The sequence below is a fragment of the Suncus etruscus genome, chromosome 11 (assembly GCF_024139225.1).
Source record: "Suncus etruscus isolate mSunEtr1 chromosome 11, mSunEtr1.pri.cur, whole genome shotgun sequence".
NCBI classification, from domain to species: Eukaryota; Metazoa; Chordata; class Mammalia; order Eulipotyphla; family Soricidae; genus Suncus; species Suncus etruscus.
Window position 1 is genome coordinate 15359239 of NC_064858.1, and position 26307 is coordinate 15385545.

The following is a 26307-nucleotide window of genomic DNA, read 5'->3' on the forward strand; positions in this document are numbered from 1 at the left end:
CTGAATACTTCCCAGTTGTTATCCAAAAGAGCAAAACACAAAAAAAGTATAAAAGAGGAACAACAAAGAAGCATATGGAGAAAAAATATAGTAAATGTCCAATCAACCAAAAGACGAAGTTACTATGAAATGTCTTCACAATTATTTTATGTGCTCTATTTCTTAAATTATGTACTTTGTAGCTTAAAACCTCATTAAAATAAATACACTCTCACACATAATATAATACTTGCTGTTATATGGGATTTTCGGGCTTATTTAATTTCCAGTAACCTAAACTGCATTGCTAGGTATTTAAAAAGACAAAAACCAGCATTACATTTTAAGTAAAATAACTAAAAGTAATTGTGTGTTCTTTGAATCTCTCCCCTGGAATATAACATTATATGTGTAATTCCACGGAGATGCCACTCTGTCCTGGATTCAGATATGGAGTTCAATCTCTCCTCCAACGGTGTCCTAATACTCTAATATATGGTGATAAATGTCTCCTTAATTTGCACCACAGTTTTCAATAGCCCTCATAGCAGACCACCTTGAAGGCCCGAGTAAAAGCTTTAGTCATGGTTTCTATTTTTCTATTTGAATTCAATAGATTCTAGTTAAATGGACAATTAATAGGTCACCTCCAAAATAGTAGTGTATCAGTCGTGGTTAATAAACAATCCCCACAGTTGATAATGGGTCCTATGTATTCAGCTAGTCCCTGTATACACTCAGCTGGCCCACTAAATCCCTTTTCAGGTGGACGGGGAGAAGATGAGCTAGAATGAGTCTATAAAAGTCACTTTCATTCACTGGTTTATTTTTCAGTCAAGTGCTTTAAATGGTGTCCAGAAATTCCCTTGGAATGTGAGACAGGAGAAAAGACTGACACACAGAGCCTGGCTTTATGACCATACAAAGGGGCAACTGACCCTTGCCCAAGCCTTTGCCATGTGAAATGGTTCCTAAAGTTCATATGCACAGTGACAAATCGTGGTGAGGTCGCGTGTGGATGAGTCAAGTGAAAGTGACGATTGGTCATGGGTCTGTTACCCATTGTGCCCGGGTCCCAGCCATGTAAAATGCTCTGTGGGAAAGTATCAGCCCCCTAAAGAGATGCTCAGAGGTTTGCAGCTCATTAAAGGGCAAGCATTTGCTGCCTCACTTGTCAGGAATCATTCTTTTGAGCAACTGCTGTCCTGAAACATTAATAAAATACATAGAGAGAGGCACTAGGAATCTGCATTCAACCATGATGAAGCCCAGAACTTTAACCTAATTCCAACTCTTCTTCACCTCTCACCTGATAGAGCTGTTAACCTGAACAATTTTCTCTTTTCAGCAGTAGAAATAAATGTATCCATCCACCAGAATTATAATCTCAGATCTCTGCCTACCCATTATGATGGGACCTAGTCTCAATATTAACTTTATTTATTTTCAGTGGATCTGTTTTCTCTTTGTCTGTAAAAGTGTGTGTGTGTGTGTGTGTGTTTGTGTTTGTATGCAACTCTACATTTTCTAAAGTTTTTGAAGACATGTTCTATCCCCAAAACACTATTAATATGTTCTAATATTTAAGATGCTCTCTTTCCAATATTTTCTACAACTCTAACTGGCTTTTTTATGACACCATAAAAATAAGTTATGTGTCTCCGGTTAAAATTTTGACAATTTCTAATTATTTTCTATGGATGCTGAGAAACTTTCTGTGTCACATTTTAAACTGAATGCGAATTTGACAAAGCGCAATTTCTTTTCCTTCCTTCCTTTCTTTTTTACTTCTTTAAGTGAGTATTGCTTCATGTTTTAAAAAAGAGCCAAACTGGCCCTTCTGAGATCTTTTATATCAGTGGAAAACAAGTCGCTTTCCTTAGTGTGTCAGTTCTGGGTTTCAATGCCATTAGAAACTGCTCACAATTGTTCAGTGTGCTGAGGTTTGATAAATCTCTTTATCCGTCTTGAATAGGATCACTGTGATTTTTAGTGAGGAATTAGCTCCTTGCCATTACATTACCAATTAGTTTGCCAGAGCCATTAAATCCTGCTGCTTTGGTTTACAGAATAACTGAGGCATTGCTGATGAAGCATAAAAACTTACTTGGGAAAGCAGTGGGGGATGCAGGGCGCTGACAGGATCCACCGCAGCACTCGGAGTAGAATGGTGGAGAGCTCAGGAAAAAAGGTTTGGAAGGCACTGCAAAGAAAGCATTGATCTCATTTAGTAGCCATCTTTCAGACAATATTCAAAACTCCGGTTTCTCAAAAGAAATTGAGCAAAAGCATTGCATTTTCTTAGCCTTGGCTTACTTACTTATAATTGTTACTAATATTAAAATCTATTTAAAATAGTCTGTGAGGTAATTTAATTTGGAAACTGTGAAAGATTCAAGTGGATCAAACCCTCTCTTAATCATTCTTTTTCTGTGTGGTCATATTATAAAAATGGATGTCAGATATTCCTTTAAAATATTTCCTAGGAAAAACACAGTCAAAAGTGTTATCTGTGATGACAAAAATGTCCTATGTACACACTAATACCTAGAATGCGGCAACATGCAACAAATAAGCATCTGAAATATGACCAGTTAGACTGAGTAATGGAATTATTAACATAAATAATTTTAAATTTAAATAAATGTACAGCAATCAACTGTAATATCATGTCATACAACACATGTCATGAAAACATTTAAATATGTTGTGCTTAATTTTAAGATTAAAATAAGACTTTAATTCCAAAGTTCTTTGATATATAGATATATATAGATAAATTTATATCCCAAAATTGATTACCGAATTGGTCATAGCTTTCTGAACAATTCCATAACAAAAAGTTAATAGAAAGTGGTATTTACTTGCTTACATAATTTGTTTACAATTTCAAAGTTTTTAAGAACGGTAATGACATCTTGAGAAGTTTAGCTAATTTTGTTCTTCATTTTATTAAACTAAGTTAGACATAACATTTTCAATAGATATACATGGAAGGGTATTATTAGTATAAAATATCAAATATTTTAAATTTTTCCCGAGTTGAAGAAAAATAGCTCAGACATTACAGAGTATTTAATAATGACTGTTCTTTAATAAGTATGCCAAATTCTATTATCTGCCTAAATACACCATATTTTTTTTAATGAAGCAGGGTTCCAAAAAACAGAAATAAGGGTAAAGTTTTTGAAAGCAGACAACTTCCTTTTATCATGTCATACCAAGATGAACACTTGGTCCATCCCAAATAGTAAATTTTCAATAAATGAGTGATTGATCTTTAGAAAGATATAACAAGAAAATTCTGATTTTCTTTATAATCAATACTAACTTTATAATCAATGGTGATGTTTTTCTTAGCATATATAGATAAAATATTGTTTGGATGCAAATGCAAGAATACTACTACTTCAGACTTTATTTTAACTAAAGACAAGTATGCATGTTTTTTAACAGTATCTTCCAAATAAACATATTGTCAAGTAAATATTTTGTGATACATGGGTTCTTAATGTCCTCAAATGTAAAATAAACAATAAGTCTAGGCTTTCTTCTCTGATACAATGTAAAGCTCAATATCATTGTTATTAGCTTTTTTGGTACTTGGCTTTTAAAACTATTTTAATGCTCTTTTTAAAATATTATAACTAAACAAAGGATTAAAAGGAGATCTACTTTGGTCTTCAAAATAAATATTAAATTTTAAACATTTTTATTGTTACATTAGTAACTATGGATCATCATAGAAATGAAAAATCATTTCATTTTAATTTGTGTTAATTATATTACAGGAGTATGGTATTATTTAAGCAGACTTATATTTTATTCTTTTTTATAGATATTAGGCTTAAGATTCTATTGTGTAGAATTTCTTAACCATTTTAAGTAACCTCTTTGACACACATATATTTACACAGGAGATTAGTCAATTCCTGATTGCTATACATAAATACACCTTGTTGAAGCTGGTCACATAAACCAGCTTATGAAATGACTGTGAAATTTCAATTAAGTGCTTCATCTTTTTTACATGCTCCTACTTTGACATAAGTCAAATGTTAAACCAGCTGGGCATGTGACTGTCGAATGGCATTAGGAAATAACCACTGAGACAAGGCAATTGCATTTTAGAAATATATCCTATATTTTTGAATGTTTGCAAACCCCATACTTATGTACCGTTAAGTAAAGGAGAGTCTGATAATATGTTTTCCAGCAAATTTGACCAAAAAAAAAAAAAAAAAAAAAGACAGGTTGATGGATGTGTTAAAACTTTTGTAAACCATTTAAGAACTACTTTGAAGATGTTCTGAAAAGCGTAGAAAACAAGGAATTTCATCCTAGATGATATGCATTTCAAAGCCTATCAGTACAAGCTAGAAACAGTTACTTTATCATTTGAGGAGCAATAAATTATAGACTCAATGACTTAAGGACCATTAGGTTCTATACTACATTAGTTTCTCTTGGTACAAAACATTTTAACAAAATGCAAAACTGTGTTCCATCAACAAATGTTTTTGCAGAAATGTTTTTGCAGAAAATGCTATATTATAGCAAATGTTTTTAAAATGTGAAAGCCATTCGGAACTTTAATCCAAATGGAAAAAGTCAATATATTTGCAGAAAATCTTATGAATTTTTTTACTTCTTAATCAGAAATTCTGATTTTTCTGAATATACAAAATTCAAGTGTCTATTCATGATTTTGAATGTTTGACTTTCATAGCAACTCAGAGTTAACTTACTGGTAAACTGGCATGATTTTAAAATTTTCTTATATTTTTTAGATTTATTAAATATAATTTAAAAATCTACAGTTAAGCATAGTTATTTGTTACAGATAAAAGTACCTTTAAAATCTTTAAAATTCTGCATTCTTGCCAGATCAGTAGCACAATGGTAGGGCCTTGCATGTAACCACGTTGGGACCAACCTGTGTTTTATCCTCTGCATCCTATGTGGTCCCCTGAGCATGCAGGGGCAATTTCTGAGCACAGAGCTGGGACTAACCCCTGAGCACCACTGGGTGTGGCCAAAAAATAAAAAGTAAAATAAAATTCTGTATTCTAGACATCAACAAATTTTATAAAACATTTCTTATTATTTTTCATTATTTACAGTTGAAAATATTTGGGTATATAAATAATATAAAATCACTTTTATTTATTTATCACAGTAAAATAAACTAGTACACAGTGACTTGAGTTGACAATTCAAAGAAAGAAATTTAAAGACTACTAACTAATAAGAGCTTCAAAAAATTTCAAGATCCCACCTATTACTACGTCAGTTGAACAGTTTATTTTCAGAGAAATGAAAAAATAATCTTACTATAGTATGTAAAGGATTAAAATTTTCTGAGGATAAAAATAAGGGAAATTAAATAACTTCAAAAGAGTAGTTTAAATGACTTGTTTCAGGCTAAAAACATAAGCACTGCGAATAGAGAAATCAAATATCTGACCTGAAAATAATAGTACACCAGTGAACAATCAAGATTAAAATATGTCTGCAAGCAAAACTCTAAAGAATGGCAGTCAATTATTTGAAAAGTAAACCTAAGAAATTCCAGGTATTTAGTATATGTAATTTATTTTATTTTTATGAATATTTTTTTGTTTTTTGGGGGCCACACCTGGTGATGCTCAGAGGTTATTCCTGTCTATGCACTCAGAAATCGCTCCTGGCTAGGGGAACTATTTGGGATGCCAGGGGATAAAACCACTGTCTGTCCTAGGTCAGCCACATGCAAGGCTAATGCACTACCACTGTGCTATTGCTTTGGCCCCATCACCATGAGATAAACAGTAAAAAAAAAGTTGAACTTTATTTTCAGTCTTACAATATCCAACACTTTTAACCAGTACACATTTCCAATGATCAATGTCCCCAGTTTCCCTCCCAACCTCTCTCTGCCCTGCCCTCTCATCTGCTTCTGTGGCAAACCATATTCTTCTCCTACTCTCTTTCTTTTCTCTATCTCTATTTTTAAACACTGTGGTTTGCAATATAGCTACTGAATATCACTTTATGCATGTCACTTTATGTCCTTTAAGCACCCAATTCTAGCCAGAGTGATCGTTTCCAGCTAGGATTATCATAGTGGTCCCTTATATACCATACTTGCAGTCCTCTGCTCTTTATAGAAAACATCCTACCATGGATTGGTTCTGCTGACCCTGGTCTGTATTGACATTGGATAGTAATAACATACTATCATATATATATTAGAAATGAATGTGATCATTCTATGACTAGCCATCTCTGATAAATTTTGCTAAGCAAAATACTCTCCATATCTATTCATGTTTAATCAAATTTCAGGACAACATTTTTCCTAGTAGTGCAAGTCTTCCACTATTGAGATGTATCACTATTTCTTTTTTTTTTTTGTCCCCCAATTCACAATTCAGACCAGGCAAAGGGCCTGGGTTGAGGTGTATATGGGGTGTATTTACTGTACCTCCTCTTTCTATACAGTCAGTGTAAAGAACACAGCCTGTGGTAAGAATTGGGAGGCCTTATCTTTTCTTTTCTTTCTTATTTATATATACGTATGTATGTATGAATATATATATATATATATATATATATATATATATATATATATATATATATATATATATATATATATTCTTCACCAGTGCAACATTCCCATGACCAAAGCCTGTCTAGAGTACAGGCCGGTGTGGGGTGGGGAGGAAGGACACTTGGGATATTGTAATGGGTATCAGTATTTCTTTAGCCACTCTTTCTTCTGCACTTGGCTTGTTTCCAGATACTGGCTATTGTGAATAGCCAATATTCAGTTCTGTCATTTCTGGTTCAAGCATTCTCATTTCTGATTTCAAATCCTCTTAAGTCTAATTAACTGCACTTTTGTGGTTTCTTTGAATTTTTAGAACATCATCAGCATTTCCTTTTTCCAGTCCTTATTAAAAAGGCTATATACTCATTGAGTTTTCACCATCTTCATTCACTATAAGTGGCATGGTTCTGAGTTTCTTTCTTTCTTTCTTTTTTTTGAAAGTCTTTTATTTATTTATTTTTCTTTTTGGGGGAGCACACCTGGCGGCACTTAGGGGTTACTCCTGGCTCTGAGCTCAGAAATCTCTCCCGGCAAGCTTGGGGGACCATATGGGATGACAGGAATTGAATCTGGTTCGGTCCCGGGTCAATTGCATGCAAGGCAAACAAACGCCTTACCTCTGTGCTATCTCTCCGGCCCCCAATGTGGCCTTTCTTTTTTACATGCTCATTCACAAATCAACTCATGGACTCTCGGTGACCAGATTTTAAGTGAGTCCCCCCCTTTTATATATATATATTTTATTTAAACACCTTGATTATATACATGATTGTGTTTGGGTTTCAGTCATGTAAAGAACACCACCCATCACCAGTGCAACACTGCTTTCTTATCATGACCTTTACAATGTGGTGGAGGTTTTTTAAAGTGCCATTGACTAACAAAATATGTAACCATGGAGCAAAGCTGTATCTGTCTGCCTTCATTTCTTGGGACTGTGTGGCTGGGTAGAGTCCAGCTTGGGAGCTGGAAGGTCCACTTGTCCTTGTGCTTCTCTTTCTTGCAAGCATCACTGATATCATGTGAATATGGTTCTTCTGAGTTACGAAGAGGACCCCTCTCACAGTCTTCTGCCTTCCTCAGTTTCTTGGGACTGTGTCAGGTGTGATTTATCTTAATATTCACAATCTGAAGTAATTAATTCACAAATACAAATTTACCATCACTTAAAAAGAAAGCAAGTTAAGTAAATTTCTTCTTAACCTAGTTACTCATCAAAAACAATAGAAGCCAGCAATTTTCCTTTAAGTATTCTGAATTAATACAGAAAATATAAGATTCAACTACAGATTATAAAAAGATAAAATGTAGTGTATACATATTTTATTCTAATTTCATTCACACAATATGAGTTGCCTATCTATTAAGTGGCAAGAATTGGGACTACAAAAATGAAAAGGTCAGTTTTCCTCCCTACAGGAATATTTTTGGTTCTTAATTTAAAGATTTTGAATACTCAGTAAAAGAACTGAAATGTCAATATCTCCATATGCCAAATCCAGTTTGAGCTGTCAAATATGAACTTATTTAAGAGAAATATATTCATGTAACTAATTGTTTATAACCCTAATTGTTCAGATAATCCTTATTCCAAGATAAAATTTCTCAGTTACCATATCTTTAGGATTACATTAGGCAAGTTAAAACTCACCCAGTCAGGGCCGGAGTGCTAGCACAGTGGCGTTTGCCTTGCAAGCAGCTGACTCAGAAACTAAGGTGGTTGGTTTGAATCCCCGCGTCCCATATGGTTCCCCATACCTGCCAGGAGCTATTTCTGAGCAGATAGCCAGGAGTAAAGGAGTAACCCCTGAGCACCCACCCCCCCCAAAAAATAAAAAAAAACCTCACCCAGTCATTTTGTTTCAAAATATGCCTGGGGTATTAGAATATATAGCTAAACAACACCACAGAAATGTAAAAAACGTGTGATTCCAAGATAATGTTTTGAATGACCCTGTTTCCTTTTTGTGTGTCCCTATCCTCATGGTTAGCAGTCTGGCTCCCCATTTATGTAATTTTAACCTGTGGCCCTGGTTTTATATGGCTCCCAGCTGAAATATGCTTCTTTAAGAAAGCTGTGGAAACAAAATATGTTTCATAATTCTACTGAAACAGTAAAACAAACGAAAAGAGAAGACAAAATAAACATTACAGCTGCTACCTTACATTCAAGAAATTTCCATTATAGAGCTTTGGGAGAAAATCTTATTTTGACTCAATATTTTAATCCCTTCTCATTTTTGTTATATACTGTGTGTCACTTAACAGATACAAAATCAACAATGTTTGCTAACTTTAAAATCACTTGCTTTTGCATTCTAAAGTTGGTATCACAATAGAGAACATCATAACAAAACAGAATCTGTAGCTCCCAAACCTTTTTGAAGGTTTCCAGGAATCTCATCTCATATTTTCTAAGTTAATGCCCAGATTTGCTTATTACAACATGAAGCTAAATAACAGAAATTCTTAATGCCATCCATACTTCAAGCTACTTCACATTATAAGTAGCTGCAAAATATTTGGTAACTTTCCTCAGTGGTAGAATGTATCCTAGAATTCAGAATAGTCTTATTGGCCTGCCAGACTCATATGGAAGAAGTACATTCTATATTTTTAAGATTAGATCATAAGAGTTTTTATATCATTTGGGTATCATGGAATATTTGTTCTTATAACTATCCATTTAAGATTGTGGTTAAAAAGGAATGCTCATTCAGTGATGATGGGAATGTCTGATTCAGTCAAAATGGAAAGCATATGAAGATTTCACATCATACAACAGGAATAGGAACTACCATAAAATCCAGTAACAATTTCTTGGCATTTTCCCCAAAACACAGAATCATAAATTCTAAAAAGTAAATGCACAGATATGTCAATCGTTGCACTTAATACAATAGCTAAGATATAAAATAACCCAAATGCCAAACTACAGATAAATAGATCAAGAACTTGTAGTATATATACACAATAAAATACTATGCTGACTTACTAAAGAACAAAATAATGCAATTTGATATAATATGAATGGAACATGATGAATATCAATGCTGAATGAAATCAATTATACAGAAAGAGATAGTTATAGTATGATCACTTTCATATGTGGGAATTAAACTTACACATCAAGATAGCAACAAAGGTCCAAAGGCAAAAATAGGAGAAGTGCTAAATACTATTGAATTGCAGGGGTTGAGATGGAAGAAGTTGAGGGCCTTGGGAAGTTGGAGTCCTTGGAAGAAGTAGGGGGTATACTGGTGATGATATGGTGTTGGAACTATTTGCATGAAAAAACAATATAAATAGCATTGTAAAACCACATTATCTCAGCCAAAGTGTTTCAGGCAGTAGGGCGTTTGCCTTGCACAACACTGATCTAGGACAGACCACAATGCAATCCCCTGGAATCCCATATGGTCCCCCAAGCCAGGAGTGATTTCTAAGTGCATAGCCAAGAGTAACCCCTGAGTGTCACTGGGTGTGGCCCAAAAACAAACAAAAACAAAAACAAAACAGAAAAAGACATAACCTTACATAACTTATATACCATACTATAAGAAGACACTTAGAAAGTTCAAGTATTGGTAATGAGGAGATCCAACTAATTACCCTCTCAATAGCTAGCCATTGTGCGTAGCCATAATTAACATCTTGAATAAAAATCCTAGCTGATACCACACAAGATACCTTAACTGAGCCCAGTAAATCCATAAAACTATGATATAAAAATAAATAAATCCTTAGTTTCACTCTTGAGTCTTGAGATATTTCTTACACTGGAATATCTCATAGCTACAGTTTACTTTTGGTGGACTGGCTGAGGACTTCAATTGTCAAATGTTGATGTAATGGTATTTGAACTTGGACATGACTCTTGGATAATCCCACTGTAATGACAGTTGAACTTGGATACACCCCACTCGACAAACCCCTTGTACACTTCCCCCTCATGCCCCCTGACACACCGGGTATAAAAAGAAAATGTTGGACAGTTGAAAAGGGCCCAGGATAGTGATCAGAGCAATGCTTGCTGGTCTGAGGTGGGATCAGAGATAAAGCACTGCTGAAATGCTGCCTATTTTGTGTCTATCCCTATCCCTCTGTCTCTATTGAATCTGAGCTTCCTCACAGCCACCTCTGGCTGGTGGCTCTCTCTCTCTCTCTTCCTCCTCCTCTGCTTCCTCTTCCTCCTCCTCTCCCTCACCCCCATCTCTGTAAAATCCAGTGCAGCAGAGGCAGGCCTCAGACTCTTGGAAGAATAAAAAAAGAAACTTGATTTCTACTTCTCTCTTCTCTCTCAGTCCCAGGGGGGCAGTAACTACAAGTTGGTGTTCCTTCAATGGGCTCTTGACCCCAACTTGCAGCTGGGCCCCATGGGCCCTGGCCAGTCTTGTAGCACCAATCCCTGCCAGCCTCAGGTCTTTGCAGCTGAGCAGCAGGTGGGCTTGCAGGTTTGTTTGTTTGTTTGTTTGTTTGTTTGAGCAGGTGTGCATGCATCAGGGCTTGCAGTTTATTATAGTAACCTGCAGACGCCTGCAACCTGGTAGATAACAGCAGTAACTGCAACAAGGTAGGGCTTGTGGAATACTGTGGTGATTCTACAAAATTCAACAGAATGTACTTTGTTGTTGTTTGTTGTTGGGTTTGTTGCAAATTGTTTGTTTAGGTTTGTGAGTTTCACACAGAGGTGCTCAGGATTTACTTCTGGCTCCATATACAGGGATCACTGCTGATCATAATAATCTGGGACCATGCAGAATATCAAAATATCAAACTTAGGTTGGCTATTAGCAAGGCAAGACCCCTACACACTGTACTGTCATTCAGGTCAAACGCTCAAATCATGGTCTTGAATTTTGTTTTCATTTTGAAATGATGAAATAAAAAATAAGTAAAGTTATATAAACTATGATATGTACATATATACATGTGTTTATATGTATATGATACATTTAACAATCAGTACTATAAATATCTTACATTGAATCTAAATTCAAAAATTATTAAAATTCTGCCAAACGCTCTCAATACACATTTTTCATTTTTCCTTTGGATAGTGTCAGTAAACATTTTTTTACTTTAAAAATGCTGTGATTACAATGTTGCTCATAATATAGTAAGGTTTTTTCAAAGTTACAAAGTTGTTTTAATTGAGTTTTAGTCATACAATATACAACACCCTTCCCTAGTACACATTTCCACCACTAATTTTCACCAGTTTCCCTCCTGCTCTCTACCATTTCTTCCTCTGGGTGACTTTTTACTTCTCTCTCTTTCTCTTATTATTTTTCCCCTTTGAGACATTTGGTTTGCACAATTATTAGTGAAGGAGCACCATGCATATTACTATATCTCCTTTTAGCATCCAGTTATTGTATAGAGTGATCATTCCAAACTATCATTATCATGGTCCTTATTCTGCTCTAACTTCACAACACTATTAATAACAGCCAGAATCTGGAAATAACTCAATTGCATGAGATCAAATGAGTAAGTAAAAAAACTGTAGTACACTATGAGAACTACAAATATGTTAGGAAAAGGAAATAATAGTTTGTTTATACATAAATAAATATTGAGAGTATTATACTAAGCAAAGAGTCAGAGGGAGAGTGATAGAAATAGAATAATCTTACTCATGAGGGACCAGCATGCCCCAAGCGCTGGCTGTGAGGTAAACAGTAGCACAGCCTGCAAGGTTGAAGTGGTGGGACTAGGGTACCAGGAAAGGAGCTGACCAAGAGGTAAATAGGTGCTTGGCCCACAAAATGGATGTGGTGGGACCAGATCAACAGAGTGGCCTCTTTGCTTCACACTGCAGCCATGTATTTATTTTAGTCAATGAACCCCAGAACAACACATAAAAAAATCAACACAATGCAAAGGTCACAATGATGAAATAATTCAGAACCCCACCAGGCTGAGTGAATGAAGATGTTAGTTCTGAATATGCAACAAGTCACCAATATAGCCTCTTTGAGAGGAATTTTAGAGAAAAAAATGTTAAGGATATTTAAGTAACTCAAAAAAAAATGGAATAGATATCCAACAAGATGCAAGATAATATGAGAATATGAATGAAAAAGCTTTTAAAGAAAATGATAGAATTAAAAAGTTGATAGGCAAAATAAAAAACTCACAGGAAGATCTCACCAGTAGAGTAAAGGCTGCAGAAGATAGAATAAGTGAACTGGAAGATGACTTGCATAGCACCTCCATGCAACAAAAAAAAAGGTTAGAAAAGAGGTTTAAGATAAATGAACAAAAATGAAAAATATCATCAATAAGTGAACACATAATAATATAACTGTGGGATAATTTCTACAGAAATAACATAAGAATCATTAATGTTCTAGAGACCCAGGAAGAAAACTTCATGAATAACAAACAGTCAAGCACATCATTGTAGAGAAATTCCCATAGATGAAGAGAGCATGCACCCACATCCTGAACATCCAAAGAATACCAGCTTAAAAGATCCAAATAAAAGCACCCCATGGCACATCCTAGTTACAATGATAAAAACCACATATGCAAATAGAATCATTAAAATAACAATTTTAAAAGAAAGTTGCATGCAAAAATTACAAAATTTGCATTCTCATTATTTACAGCAGATTTATAATAAATTCTCCAGGCCCAAAGGAAATGGTGGGATATAGATTTAAAAACTCAACAAAATGAATGCTTTGCCCAAAACACTTCACACAGCCGGTGTTTCCTTCAGGTTTGAAAGAAAGATACACAGCTTCATGAATAAACAAAAGCTCAGAAAATTTAGAGACACATGACCTATACAGAAGAGTATATTTTAAGGCAAGTGAGAGCCCACAAACATCAATATAAAGAAGAAAAAAAATCCCATGACAATAATCTCTCAATGTCAATGGACATGAACACACCAACCAAGACACAGAGAGTGGCAAAATGGATCCAAAAATTGAATCCAATATTTTGCTGTCTTCAAGAAACACATGTAACTAGTCAAACCAAGTACAGACTCAAAATTAAAGGTTGGATAAAAATCTCTCAATTAAACAACTCCCTTAAAAGAGCTGTACTAATATCAAACAACACAGACTTTAGGCTTAAAAAGCCTAAAAATTGACAGAGACAGTCAATTCTTCATAAGAAAGATATGTGTACATTGAGAGAAACTCACACAACTAAACATATATGCCAGCAAAATATTTAAATCAACTGACATCAATAGCAACAAAATAGTGGGTGGAGACTTCAATACCACTTTGTTGCATCTTGATTGCTTATCAAAGACATACTGGCTTTCAAGGAAGAAATGAAAGAGAGTGACTTAGCAGATCACAACAGCTAACAACTAAAACTCCATTGGATCAGAGAGAAAAACAAAGAATAAATAAAAATAATTCCTCAAAACAAATAAGAATGAAGACATGAATTATCAGAATTTGTAGTACGCAGCAAAAGCAATAAGAGGAAATTTTATAGCTTTGCAAGCATTCATCAGGAAGAAAGAAAGGTAAATAACTTAATGACACATTTTAAAAATTGAAAAATGATTAAAATGAAAGGAGGGTACAAGAAGAAAGTAAAAAACTTAAGACAGAAATTAATGAGCTGGCAAACAAAATAAAAATTTAAGAAATCAATTAGGACAAGAGTTGTTTATTGGAAAACATGAGATTGATAAACTTTGTACAAGACTCTTAAAGAGAATCTTAATAAACAGAATCACAAAATGAAAAGGTAGATGTCACTACAGACACTATAGAAATTCAAAGGATAATCGAAGGTTACTTTGAGACTCTTGTATCTTTTTGTTTGTTTGGTTTGGTTTTGGTTTTGGTTTTTGGCTACACCCAGTGATGCTCTTTTGCAAAAGAAATGGGGAATAGGATACAAAGACTGCTTCCACAATAAAGAAAACTATTTATCCGATACCTAAGTGATAATTGGTTAATATCTAAGATATATGAAGCACTGATAGAACTTACGGAGAAAAAAATCTAACCCTATTCAAAAGTGCAGAAATGAAATGAACAGACATTTCCTCAAAAAAGAAATACAAATGGCCAAAAGGCACATGAAAATATCATCCGCATCACTAATCATCACAAAGATGGAAATCAAAACAATGAGATAACCTCTCACACCACAGAGGCTACCACACATCATACCACACACACATCACAAAGAACAGTATTGGCATAGATGCAGATAGAAAGGAAATCTCGATTATTGCTGGTGGGAATGTCAACTGGTCCAGCCTTTCTAGAAAACAATATGAATATTACTACAAAACAAAATAACACTAGAAATTGAGCTTCCATATGATCCATCAATACTACTTCTAGGAATATACTTTAGTAAACCAAAAATCCAATGCAGAAAAGCTCTCTGTATTCCTATGTTTATTGAGGCACTATTTACAATAGCCAGGATCTGAAAACAACCAGAGAGCTCGAGAACAGGTGAGAGGATAAAGAAACAGTGGTACATTTAAACAATGGAATATTTGTAGCTTTTAGGAAAAATGAAATCATGAAATTTGCTTATATGTGGAGATTATTATGCTAGTAAAATGTCAGAGGGAAAGGAACAGACATGAAATAACCTCACTCATGTGGGATATAAGAAAATAAATGGTAGTATGGAATTAATATCTAGAAATAATAGAGAAGAGGGTCAGTAGGATCAGTCCATGGTAGGAAACTTGCCAGAAATAGTGGGGCAGTGCACTCAGGAAAGCAAACGAAGCACTATGACAATAGAAGCTGGAACTAGTCACTCTGGACAAGAACTACACTCTGGGTGTAGAGAGGAGATAAGTGATATTTATGGTACCCTTTTATTAATAATAGTATATATCACTGTATCTAAAAGGAAAAAAGAGAAAGAAGCAGTGAGAGAATAGTAAAATATTTGCTCTATAAGCAGGGAGGGAGAATGATAGGAGGGAAACTCGGCATATTTTTGTTGGGAAATGTGCACTGATGTAGGCTGGCATACTTAATGTAAACTAAACTTAATCATGAACAATTTTGTACCATGATATTTAAATAAAGTAATTAGTAAAAATTTTAAAAATCTGGGGCCAGAGAGATAGCAAGGAGGTAAGATGTTTGCCTTTCATGCAGAAGGTCATCAGTTCGAATCCGGCTACCCATATAGTCCCCCGTGCCTGCCAGGAGCAATTTCTGAGCATGGAGCCAGGAGTTTCCCCTGAGCACTGCCGGGTGTGACCCAAAAACCACACACACACACACAAAAAAAAAGTAAAACAAAAATTTATAAATCTCATTTATTTGTGAAATATAACACAAAGATAATATGATAATAATGTCCAGAGATAACAGAGATGAGGACCAGAAGGACCAACCCATGGTCATTAAACTTTTATTGTAAGGATCCGATAATAAATACACTTAAAAAAACTTTTTTGTTGCTGAAGTTTTGGGGACACACTCAGCCACGATCAGGTGTTACTCCTGAATTTCTATGTGCATGAATTACTCCTGGAGATGCTCATGGGACAATGTGCATAACATGGACCAAACCCAGGTCAGCTGCATGTTCCATAGATAAATTAGAATGTTGAAAGTCATGTCATCTTTGTTGCATCTATAAAGTTGTAGCACAAAAGCACCTATCAAAAATGCATAAACAATTACTTGTGACTTTAATCCTCTTTCAAGAAGTATGTTATTCTGTTTCAAGTTCTTTATAACTACAAAATTGACTCTACGTTCTGGCTTAGTCTATTATTAAACCAATCAGCACCCAGGGATTTTTATTATATTTTTACACATACAATTATTCTTTGCAAAGAATACTAATTACACTATGACACATAATATTAAAGTTTTAATTTGAAGTTTTAAAGAACAAGAAATTTTCAATATGCTCAAGAGGGTAGAAATGTATATATCAGAAATATAGGAAGACATATGTCAAAAAATATGTCAGAAATAAACATTACTGATGGTCACTTAGAATGAATAAGCAATGTTCTTATGGCACAGTACCAAATATAGAAAATAATTTAAAATTTATTTTATTTTTAACTATTAATAAAATAAGACATTTAAATATTAAGCAATATAGATAAAACAATTTTTTCTGTTTTCTTTGATGCTTTGGTTCTGAAACAAAAGTTTATAAATCTATAGACTTTTTGATCTTTCACTTCAGAGAGAATTTTAATGCCTTAAGTTTACTGCTCATATAACTCACAAAAAAGTGCCTATGAAATATCCCTGACTAATAGTCTGCTGACAAAATAATAATGGTATTAAAATTATATCACTTATGCTAACTATATGTAAAATGATGAATCAATCAGCATTGCCAAATGAAGTACTGAATGCTGGAGGCTAAGAAAAATGAAAGGGAAATTTCATTAAAAGTGGAAGCTTTACTGAAAGGAAAATAAGATATTTTGAAATAAAAAATTTAAGGGTCTGTTAGGCATATTAAATATTAAGGCAAAAATCCAATTCTTTAGTAAGAGAGTATAAAATAGAAGCATAATCTAATGAAGTCATAAATTAGAATTCTAACAAGCATTCCCGGGTAGAAATTACATTGTTTCATCTTATAATCTGCCCTTTTTCTTTCTGGCATACCCTGGATATATCAGAATAAAAATTTAAAGTTCGTTTGTTTTAAATAACTGACTTCAAAGCTAACTAACTTAAAAGTTGTGTACCTTCATAATGAAAATAGTAATTAGTGTGACTAACAGCCACTATATTTAGAACCTCTGTTTAACCCATCATTAAGTAGGTAAACACTATATTAAGAGCAGTAAATTAAATCCCCTGAAGATGTGATGAGATGGAGCTTAAAGTTCAGGATAATATTAGGCAGGAGAGATGCCTAGCAGGTTTTCTTGGGCTCAATCCATAGCACCGCAATATGGTACCACCCTGAATGCCAACAAGAGAGATCCTGAGGAAAATGACAGAAGTAAGAAGTAAGTAAGTTTGGCCAAGTACATTCCCCCAAACCAAAGAATAATAATAATAATAATAATAATAATAATAATAATAATAATAATAATAATAATAATAATAGAAAACAAAATAGGGGAAAGAGCCATATATATATGGCACAGCATTAGGGCATTTACCTTGCACGTGGCTGACCCAGGACAGACCTGAGTTCAATCCCTGGCATCCCATATGGTCCCTCAAGCCCCAAGTGATTTCTGAGTTCAGAGGTAGGAGGAGTAACCCCTGAGCATCACTGGGTGTAGCCCAAACACCAAAAAAAAAAAAAAAAAAAAAAAGAGGGGCCGGAGAGGTGGCGCTAGAGGTAAGGTGTCTGCCTTGCAAGCACTAGCCAAGGAAGGACTGCGGTTTGATCCCCTGGCGTCCCATATGGTCCCCCCAAGCCAGGGGCAATTTCTGAGTGCTTAGCCAGGAGTAACCCCGGAGCATCAAACGGGTGTGGCCCCAAAAACCAAAAAAAAGAAAGAAAGAAAGAAAGAAAGAAAGAAAGAAAGAAAGAAAGAAAGAAAGAAAGAAAGAAAGAAAGAAAGAAAGAAAGAAAGAAAGAAAGAAAGAAAGAAAGAAAGAAAGAAAGAAAGAAAGAAAGAAAGAAAGAAAGAGAGAGAGAAAGAAAGAGAGAGAGAAAGAAAGAGAGAGAGAAAGAAAGAGAGAGAGAAAGAAAGAGAGAGAGAAAGAAAGAGAGAAAGAAAGAAAGAGAGAAAGAAAGAAAGAAAGAAAGAAAGAAAGAAAGAAAGAAAGAAAGAAAGAAAGAAAGAAAGAAAGAAAGAAAGAAAGAAAGAAAGAAAGAAAGAAAGAAAGAAAGAAAGAAAGAAAGAAAGAAAGAGAGAAAGAGAGCGAGAAAGAGAGCGAGAAAGAGAGAAAGAGAGAGAGAGAAAGAGGAAAGAAAGAAAGAAAGAAAGAAAGAAAGAAAGAAAGAAAGAAAGAAAGAAAGAAAGAAAGAAAGAAAGAAAGAAAGAAAGAAAGAAAGAAAGAAAGAAAGAAAGAAAGAAAGAGAAAGAAAGAAAACAAAACAAAACAATAAATTTAATAATAAATATTAAATAAAAACAAAATAAGAAATTAAAAATAATAATAAAAGAAAACATAAATATGCTGCTGAAACAGGATGTATGATACAGAGTAAAAAAATGTTACCATGATTTTAGTATAAGGATAGTTTCATTGAAATATTTAATGATGATAGCATTTCACATATGCAGAATTTTATTAGCAGAAAATCTTCTTATGGATATTTTTGTCAATCCATTGTTTTATGAATATTCATTTTTATGGATATTCATTATTAGTAATCCTCTTCTTCACTTTCAAATTGTTACCATCTCTATCAATGTTCTATTGCAAACTTAAGAATAAAACATCTTCTTAACAGCAAAAGAAAACTTTTCTTTTGGTGAGCACAAGAAACAGAAGAAGGTAGCACACCTTGAGAAAAAAGTACAATAGTCTATTGCACGACTTTGGTTCCAATATCTGAGCCACATTTATGGAAAACAAATAGGGGTAAAATCACAATCAACAATTGTGATTTCTGAGTGCGATTTCTGAGTGCATAGCCAGGAGTAACCCCTGAGCGTCACCGGGTTTGGGCCCAAAACAAAAACAAACAAACAAACAAAAAGCCTAAAACGCTTACCACTAAATCATCAAGCTTGTAGAACGGACAAAATAGCCGAGAATGACCCCTATTTAAAATAATGGACTGAGAACAAACACCATTCCAAAGAGAACATACAGGGGCTAATAAGCACATGATAATATATTCATTATATTTTATTATTAGGAAAAATAAAAACAATGATGTGGCACCATCGGTACCTGCAAAATGATCATCTTTCAAAATGCAAGTGTTGTGGTAGATGTGTGGAAATAAGAAAATCCTTATATACTAGTAAAAATATACAGTGTTGTGACCTACTACACTATGGAGATTCCAAAAAAAGGAAAGGGAAGGGAAGGGAAGGGGAGGGGAGGGGAGGGGAGGGAAGGGGAGGGGAGGGGAGGGAAGGGGAAGGGAAGGGGAGGGGAGGGGAGGGAAGGGGAGGGGAGGGGAGGGAAGGGGAGGGGAGGGAAGGGGAGGGGAGGGGAGGGAAGGGGAGGGAAGGGGAGGGGAGGGGAGGGGAGGGGAGGGGAGGGGAGAGGAGGGAAGGGGAGGGGAGGGGAGGGGAGGGAAGGATAGGGAAGGGGAGGGGAGGGGAGGGAAGGTAGGGGAGAGGAGGGGAGGGAAGGGAGGGGAGGGGAGGGAGGGGAGGGGAGGTGAAGGGAGGGGAGGGGAGGGGAGGGGAGGGGGAGAGTAATGGCTCTAAACAAGGTGTAGTATATGAATATACAATGAAATGCTATACAGCAAATAAAAATATAAAATCCTCCTATGCAGCATGGGTGGACATAACACTATAATAAATAAAATAAGTTAGATAGGAAAAGGTAAATTCTCTATAATTTCCTCTTATGTTGTAAAGCAAGCAATTAAATCTAACCAAATAAACACGCACTAAAATAAATTAGTGGTTATCAGAAGGGAAGCGGGGAGAAAAGATAAATTGAGACAAGAGGAACTTAAGGTAGTATACATGTTGGTTTTCAATAATGCATATCTAAGACTCATGTTACAATACAATGATACTTTTAAAACTGAAAATTAAACAACACACAAAAATAATTGCATGTTTAATAATAATTTATATACAGTTTGCAATGGAGCAAACACCATTGCGGATGCTCCATCTTCATTAGGACATAAAATATTGTTGTACTAAAAGAAAATCTAAGAAGCCTTACTTGTGTATCATGTTACTCCGTCTGTCCATATCTCTGTTTATGCTTTCTGTATATATATCATAATAGTGGGATGATAGATTTGTATCTTTGCATCTTTGCATAATTTGTATATTTGTATCTTAAATTAGCAAGCACTCACAGAAAAGAAAGTGCTTGTTTCAATATTAGCAATAATGTTTGGCCAATTATGTGAGGAAAAAAATTGCTTACAGTCTAATACTGAATATATTGAACATTAGTAAAAATGTTCCTTTGCATAAAAACAAAGTAAAATGTCCTTTCATAACGTACTAGATTTACTCTTGTTTTACTATTAAGCCAATGGTTTCAATAGATGTTACCAATAACATTGTTGAACCCAAGAAAAGATGCATGTGTTCAGAACGGAGATAATGAGAAAAAGAGGATTGTTTAAGACAAGCTTAACACCCGTAAGTGGCTATCTATTGTAATTCCAATTTATGCATTATTTATAAGGAATGTTGTTACACAATCAGTGCTAGAAATAAATGGATAATCCATAAATCCTATTTGATTTCATCATGGTAAGAATTTCTCCTAGAACTTGAAAGCTTTTAACTTGAGAACCATATAGTAATTTATTCTATAGTGATTCCTTATCAGCTATATAAAATTAAGAATACATTAACATATAAAACCAATGATAAACTAAGCCTACTTCTTAAATATTCATACACAGCAAGAACATGCTTCATGTTATCTACAAATTCTACCAAAGGACTGCTAGTATAAGTTCTGGCAAGTAACCAGTGGAGTGGCTCCCAATGTTCTTTAAATCTGAATTTCTTCATAAACATTCAACATCAATATGTAAGGCTCTGTTAGTTTTTAATTTATGCAAATAAATACAGTGTGATATAAAATAAATGATAAGCTCAGTAATAATGTAATTCAGAGTGTTTTTAGTTTGGAGTATCATACTTACAGTATAGCTCCATCTTTATTTGTAATACATGTCCAAATTATAAGAGAAACTATTTTTTGTTTTGTTTTGTTTTGGGGCCACACCTGGTGACACTCATGGGTTACTCCTGGCAGTCCACTCAGAAATTTCTCCTGGTTTGGGGGACCACTGGGATGCTGGGGATAGAACCACTGCCCATCCTAGGTCAGCCAAGTGCAAAGAAAATGCCCTACCACTAAGCCACTGCTCCGGCCTCAAGAGAAACTATTTTACTTAACATCCTAATGAAAATGGAAAATAAAACTATATAGAAAACAAATGTGGATCTATAATCTTATATATTTTAAACAAAGGCAAGAATTAATAAATAGTAACTGGGATTTTAAGAGGAACATATCAATTAGACTTCAAATTAAGTATTAGTTTAAAAAAAAAACAATAGAAATACCGAATAAAAACCTCCAAATCTCTTTTCAATGATATAGTATCACTTACTTGGCAAAATTACTTCAATTTAGCTAAAAGAACAGTCCGACTCATCAATCTATAATAAACATTTGTTTTCTAATTTTTTTTTTTTTTTAGTTTTTGGGCCACACCCGGTGACGCTCGGGGGTCTATTCTATGCTCACAGAAATCACTCTTAGCTAGGGAGACATTTAGGATGCCAGGGATTAAACCCAGGTTTGTCCTGAGCAGCTGCGTGTGAGGCAAATGCCCTACGGTTGTTTTGTTTCTCTGACCCCTGCTTTCTAATTCCTTTTATCCAGCACAAGTAGACTTAACAACCAGTAAAAATAATTATATTAAGAAAATTAATTTGTGCCAAAAATGTTTAAAATATGTAAATTAACTAATGTAATGAAAAATAAATTCTATGACAGGGGGCTGTCTCCCGGGGATGGTGGACCCTTTTTACTCTGGCATCCCAGATTCTATTCCTAGTAATACTTTTTTTTTTTTCCTAGTAATACTTGGTTTCCCATGAATCACTGGGAGCTACCCTAAAATACTTACTGGATGTGCCACCATCCAAAAATTACCAATCAAGTTTATTTTGTCCTTCTTTTTAGAAAAGTTAAGAAAAGAATAAAGAATAATCCTTTTTTATTTTGATATTTTAGATCCTCTTTAAGTATGAAAATAATAATTTAATCTAGCACAATATACACCAATCATAATTTCCAGGGAAAGGTCTCCGATGATCAGAATTTACTTGCAAGACCTCTTGGTTTTCACTATAACCTACACCAGCTTCAAGACTCTTTTTTTCTTTATTCTTTTCAAATGCAACAGCTGGAAGTGAATTATTTAATACATATTACTGCACTAAAGTTTCTCTCTCACAATGAGAAATTTCCTTTGAATTTTTTAAGTTTTTAAATTCAATAAACAACTAGGCAACAGACTTGCTAACTTACAAGGCTGGAACATTAACCGCTATTCTTTCATCTCTGCCCTGTAAATCTGTTACCCTTGAACTGTAATCACATTTAGACGCAATATAAGAGAGGAAAACAATTTTTTTCCCTGTGGCTTAGATACAAAGTCATTATGATTTATTGTGATTTTATATCATTGATTATTTTATTTACCTCATTAGTTTCTCATATTCAAAGAAAGAAACATAAGGAACCTGAAGATTTAGGGCAATTTTTCTCCTTTCCCCGCTCTGTTCTTGTTTATTATGCTTCAAAAAAGAACAAAATGAACAAGTGAACTAGTAACACTGGATGGAAAAATGACCTACTAGGAACATTGAAGAAGCAAATAACTATGAAAGTGGTTGGTAAACTATAGAGAAGTATAAAACATGGAATGTAAATTCCTCAGAGACAGCCATCTGTTATGATTACTGATTATTCCAGTGACCTAGAACAGAGCCTAACACATGGGAGACAGAAGGAATGTAGTGGATAACAAAAATTATGAAGCAAAAATGCAAATAGTGATGTAAGTGCCCTAGATAAACAGTATTGTATGTCATCAACAAACTTAAAATGAATTATTGGGTTTTCTTACACAAATTTTAGCCTAGTGATTTCAATTAACAAAGAGTAAAAAGTATAATTGGTATTCTGAAAATGCTAAAAAATTACATTCAGTGATCTACTCTTAAGTAAGTCAATCAAAACTGCTTTCTCACTGATAATTCAAGAGAAAATATTGTTAATTCTGTAAAAAATAATACCTTTTCCTACCTCCTTTTTGGTTTTTACAGAACATCAGGTGACATAATATATTAGGCGTAATATATATAATTATATAATATATATTTGGTAGAGCAAGACTTTATCACTTGCATAAAACAGGGGCAATAATCAGAATACTACATTTTGTCAAACTATTAAAATTAATAAGCATAAATGCTGAGTTAAAGTAGCATAATTTGAGGCAGGTCTTATAACATCTTAGTTTCTGGCCAAAGTTTTTTCCCCTACTTCCAAAAATAAAACACACTTGACAAAGTGACTTTTTTATATACAAAGATTATATATTTAAACAAAAACATAGATCATAATATCTCCTATTTGGAGGGAATAAAATTAGAAAAATGTATAAAATTATTTTAGATGACTTCAAAAGTAAATTCTAATATCCTTAATTATTCAGAAATTTATCATTGCATTTAACACTATAAAGTGTACAAGAACGACTATTTTCATGAAAAATTTTAGTGTTAGAAGATCCTATTCTCAATCATTATAATATTTTAATGACATGAATAGGCATATAAAATTATTTTAGTTACTAGAATATCTGCATTTGCTTATCATTTACTATATTTAAATTCAATCTGTAATATACAAATCTTATAATGAAATAACTTACTAGGTTGAAAAATCGATCATAGTCGGGAACAACTTTAGAATCCATCTACAAACTTAGTGCCAAGTCACCAAATGGCCTTTAAACTGCTATATTTATGAGACACAATTTACTAACTCTTGTCTACACAAGTCTTCTAATTTTCCTAATACAGCAAATAGAAAAAAGGTATTCCAAGTTGCAAGGCATATAACGTTTCCTTACTATATTAATTCTTTGTGCAGAGAGAAAGTGCTTCCTGAATTTAGGTTTCACTCTGCTAATGAGGACGGTGTTCATATAATGACATTTGTTCCATTTTGTTAGTAACTATTTCAAACTTAAAGATCAGGGCAGGTTCTAAACATGTTAAATTCTATAAAGTCATTAGCGATAAATTTGATCCGACAGTGTGCTGGGACAATGGAATCTGCTGAAAAAAAGCTTCTATTACTCATTCTAGACAAACCCAAGGGGATTAAAAGAATGAATTAATGATTAAAAGAATGAATTAACATAGTATAAGAACTCAACCCTACCAAAATAAAATTTTATTCTAAATATATCTGTATGTACCTAAATGTATCTGAGTAAAGAGAACTTTTCACTTTACTACCAAATCCCACAGTCCTCCATATGCTTGGACTAATATTTGACAAAACATTTGTCCACATCTCAGTTACAATACTTAGATTTTATGGAAATTTAAACAAAGCAAAAACTGCCCTTGTTTCGGTCAATTTTCATTTAACTTCCTACTCCAGATGCAAATCCAACCGTTTCAGTTCCGCAAGAAGTAAAGGTTAGCTTTCATTTTCTTGATCCTCTGTGGTCCAAAATGGATATGGGCAAAATGCAAGGGGAAAAAAATACAATAAAAATAAAATAACTTCACACAATAATTTTCCAAAGAGATTTGGCCTGGTTTTTTTTTTTTTTTTGGTGTGTTGTTGTTGTTGTTGTTATTGTTGTTTTGCACGATGATGAGACAAGCTCATCAATCAGTTGGCAAAGCAAAAGCCCCACAAATTAGTCTCGCGGAGTTAAACCTTCCAAGACCTTCCCGGTAAGCTTATATCTATTTCTAGATAACCAGGAGGTAGAATCTGATTTTGTGGAAGCCCCAAATAGATAATCAAGAGACCCGACATCTCTAGCCTGGCGCTATCCTTTCCAGGTTAAGAAGACCTGCCGTTCCCTTTTCCTGAAAAGGAACTTCAAGGTGTCCCCCGCAGTTGTTAGAAGGACAAGAAAGAAAGAGGGTGGGAAATCCAAGTGGTGATGATCCAATGTCCCCTAAGAGGCTCTCCCAACAAAAGTTGGAGATCTTCTATCTAGGAAGGTTTGTGCGCAACGCGCGCTGGGCGCTCTCTGCGCCGTTGCGCTGCGCCCGAGCGCGCGCGCCTCCTTTTGGAGTCCCGCGTGGATCCGGCCAGGACAGGGCTGGGAAGGGGGTGATTTGGCTTACCTGGAGTGGAAGGTGGGTAGCGACAATCTGGGTCTCCGGGGGATCGGCCAGGAAGCCTGGCACCCTCCGCCGTGGGGCTGAGCACTTGGAAGGCCCAGCGCGTGCCATAGGGCTCCACAGCCGGACTGAGTGGCTCCGCAGAGGGGCACAACTTGAGCGGTACCGGGCTTGCTGGCAGGGTCCGAACCTGCGCGCCTGCGGATGCTGTGACAGTGGCCGCGGGGACGGGGGGCAGAGGTGGCTGCAGTCCAAGCGGCGGGGTGCCCCCGACCCTCAATAAATTGTCGATCAAGAAACTCTTGCCCAGGTTGCCAAAACCCGGTGCGGCGGGGAGGTTCAGCAGCCCGGAGGAAGCCACTACGTCCCAGTAGGCGCCAGCGTGGGCAGCCACGGCGCTGGGAAGCATAATTGGGGGTGTCCTGCCGTCTGCGTGCCAGCCTCTCGTCCGGGCACCCGGGTCGGGGTCCAGCGCCTCCGGATCTGTGGTCTCGCCTCCCGCAGGGCAGGAGCGCGCCGACGCCAACAAGAAGGCACTGGCGGCGCCGGCTGGAGAGGGGCGTTATTATTTATTTGGGTTGGGCGGTGTTTTTAGGGGAGGGGAGGAGTGAGGGGGGCGGGGGGAGCTGTGCGTCTTCCTGATCTCTAGGCGCAAGCTCTGGGGGTCGGGGATATCCCTCCTTGCTCCCCGGCAGATCCAGATGGGTGGTGAATTTGGTTTTCGTTGGGTGTGTTGCTGGGGTGGAGGAGAGTGGCGTGTGTCTGG

The 26307-nt window shown here is 35.3% G+C and overlaps 1 protein-coding gene and 1 non-coding gene across 2 annotated transcripts in view; both read right to left on the reverse strand.

The window, feature by feature from the left end:
• DBX2 (developing brain homeobox 2) overlaps positions 1-26068 on the reverse strand; it is a 59361-nt gene extending 33293 nt beyond the window's left edge. The window contains exons 1-2 of the mRNA XM_049783840.1: positions 25545-26068; positions 2087-2182 (exon numbers count right to left, since the gene is read on the reverse strand). Coding sequence (XP_049639797.1) covers positions 2087-2182; positions 25545-25950 — 502 coding nt within the window. The 5' untranslated portion in view covers positions 25951-26068. The remainder of the gene's footprint in view (positions 1-2086; positions 2183-25544) is intronic.
• LOC126023127 (small nucleolar RNA SNORA51) lies at positions 6371-6503 on the reverse strand. The gene has a single exon (XR_007500334.1). It is a non-coding gene; the product is annotated as a small nucleolar RNA SNORA51 (small nucleolar RNA).
• Positions 26069-26307: the final 239 nt, after the last annotated feature.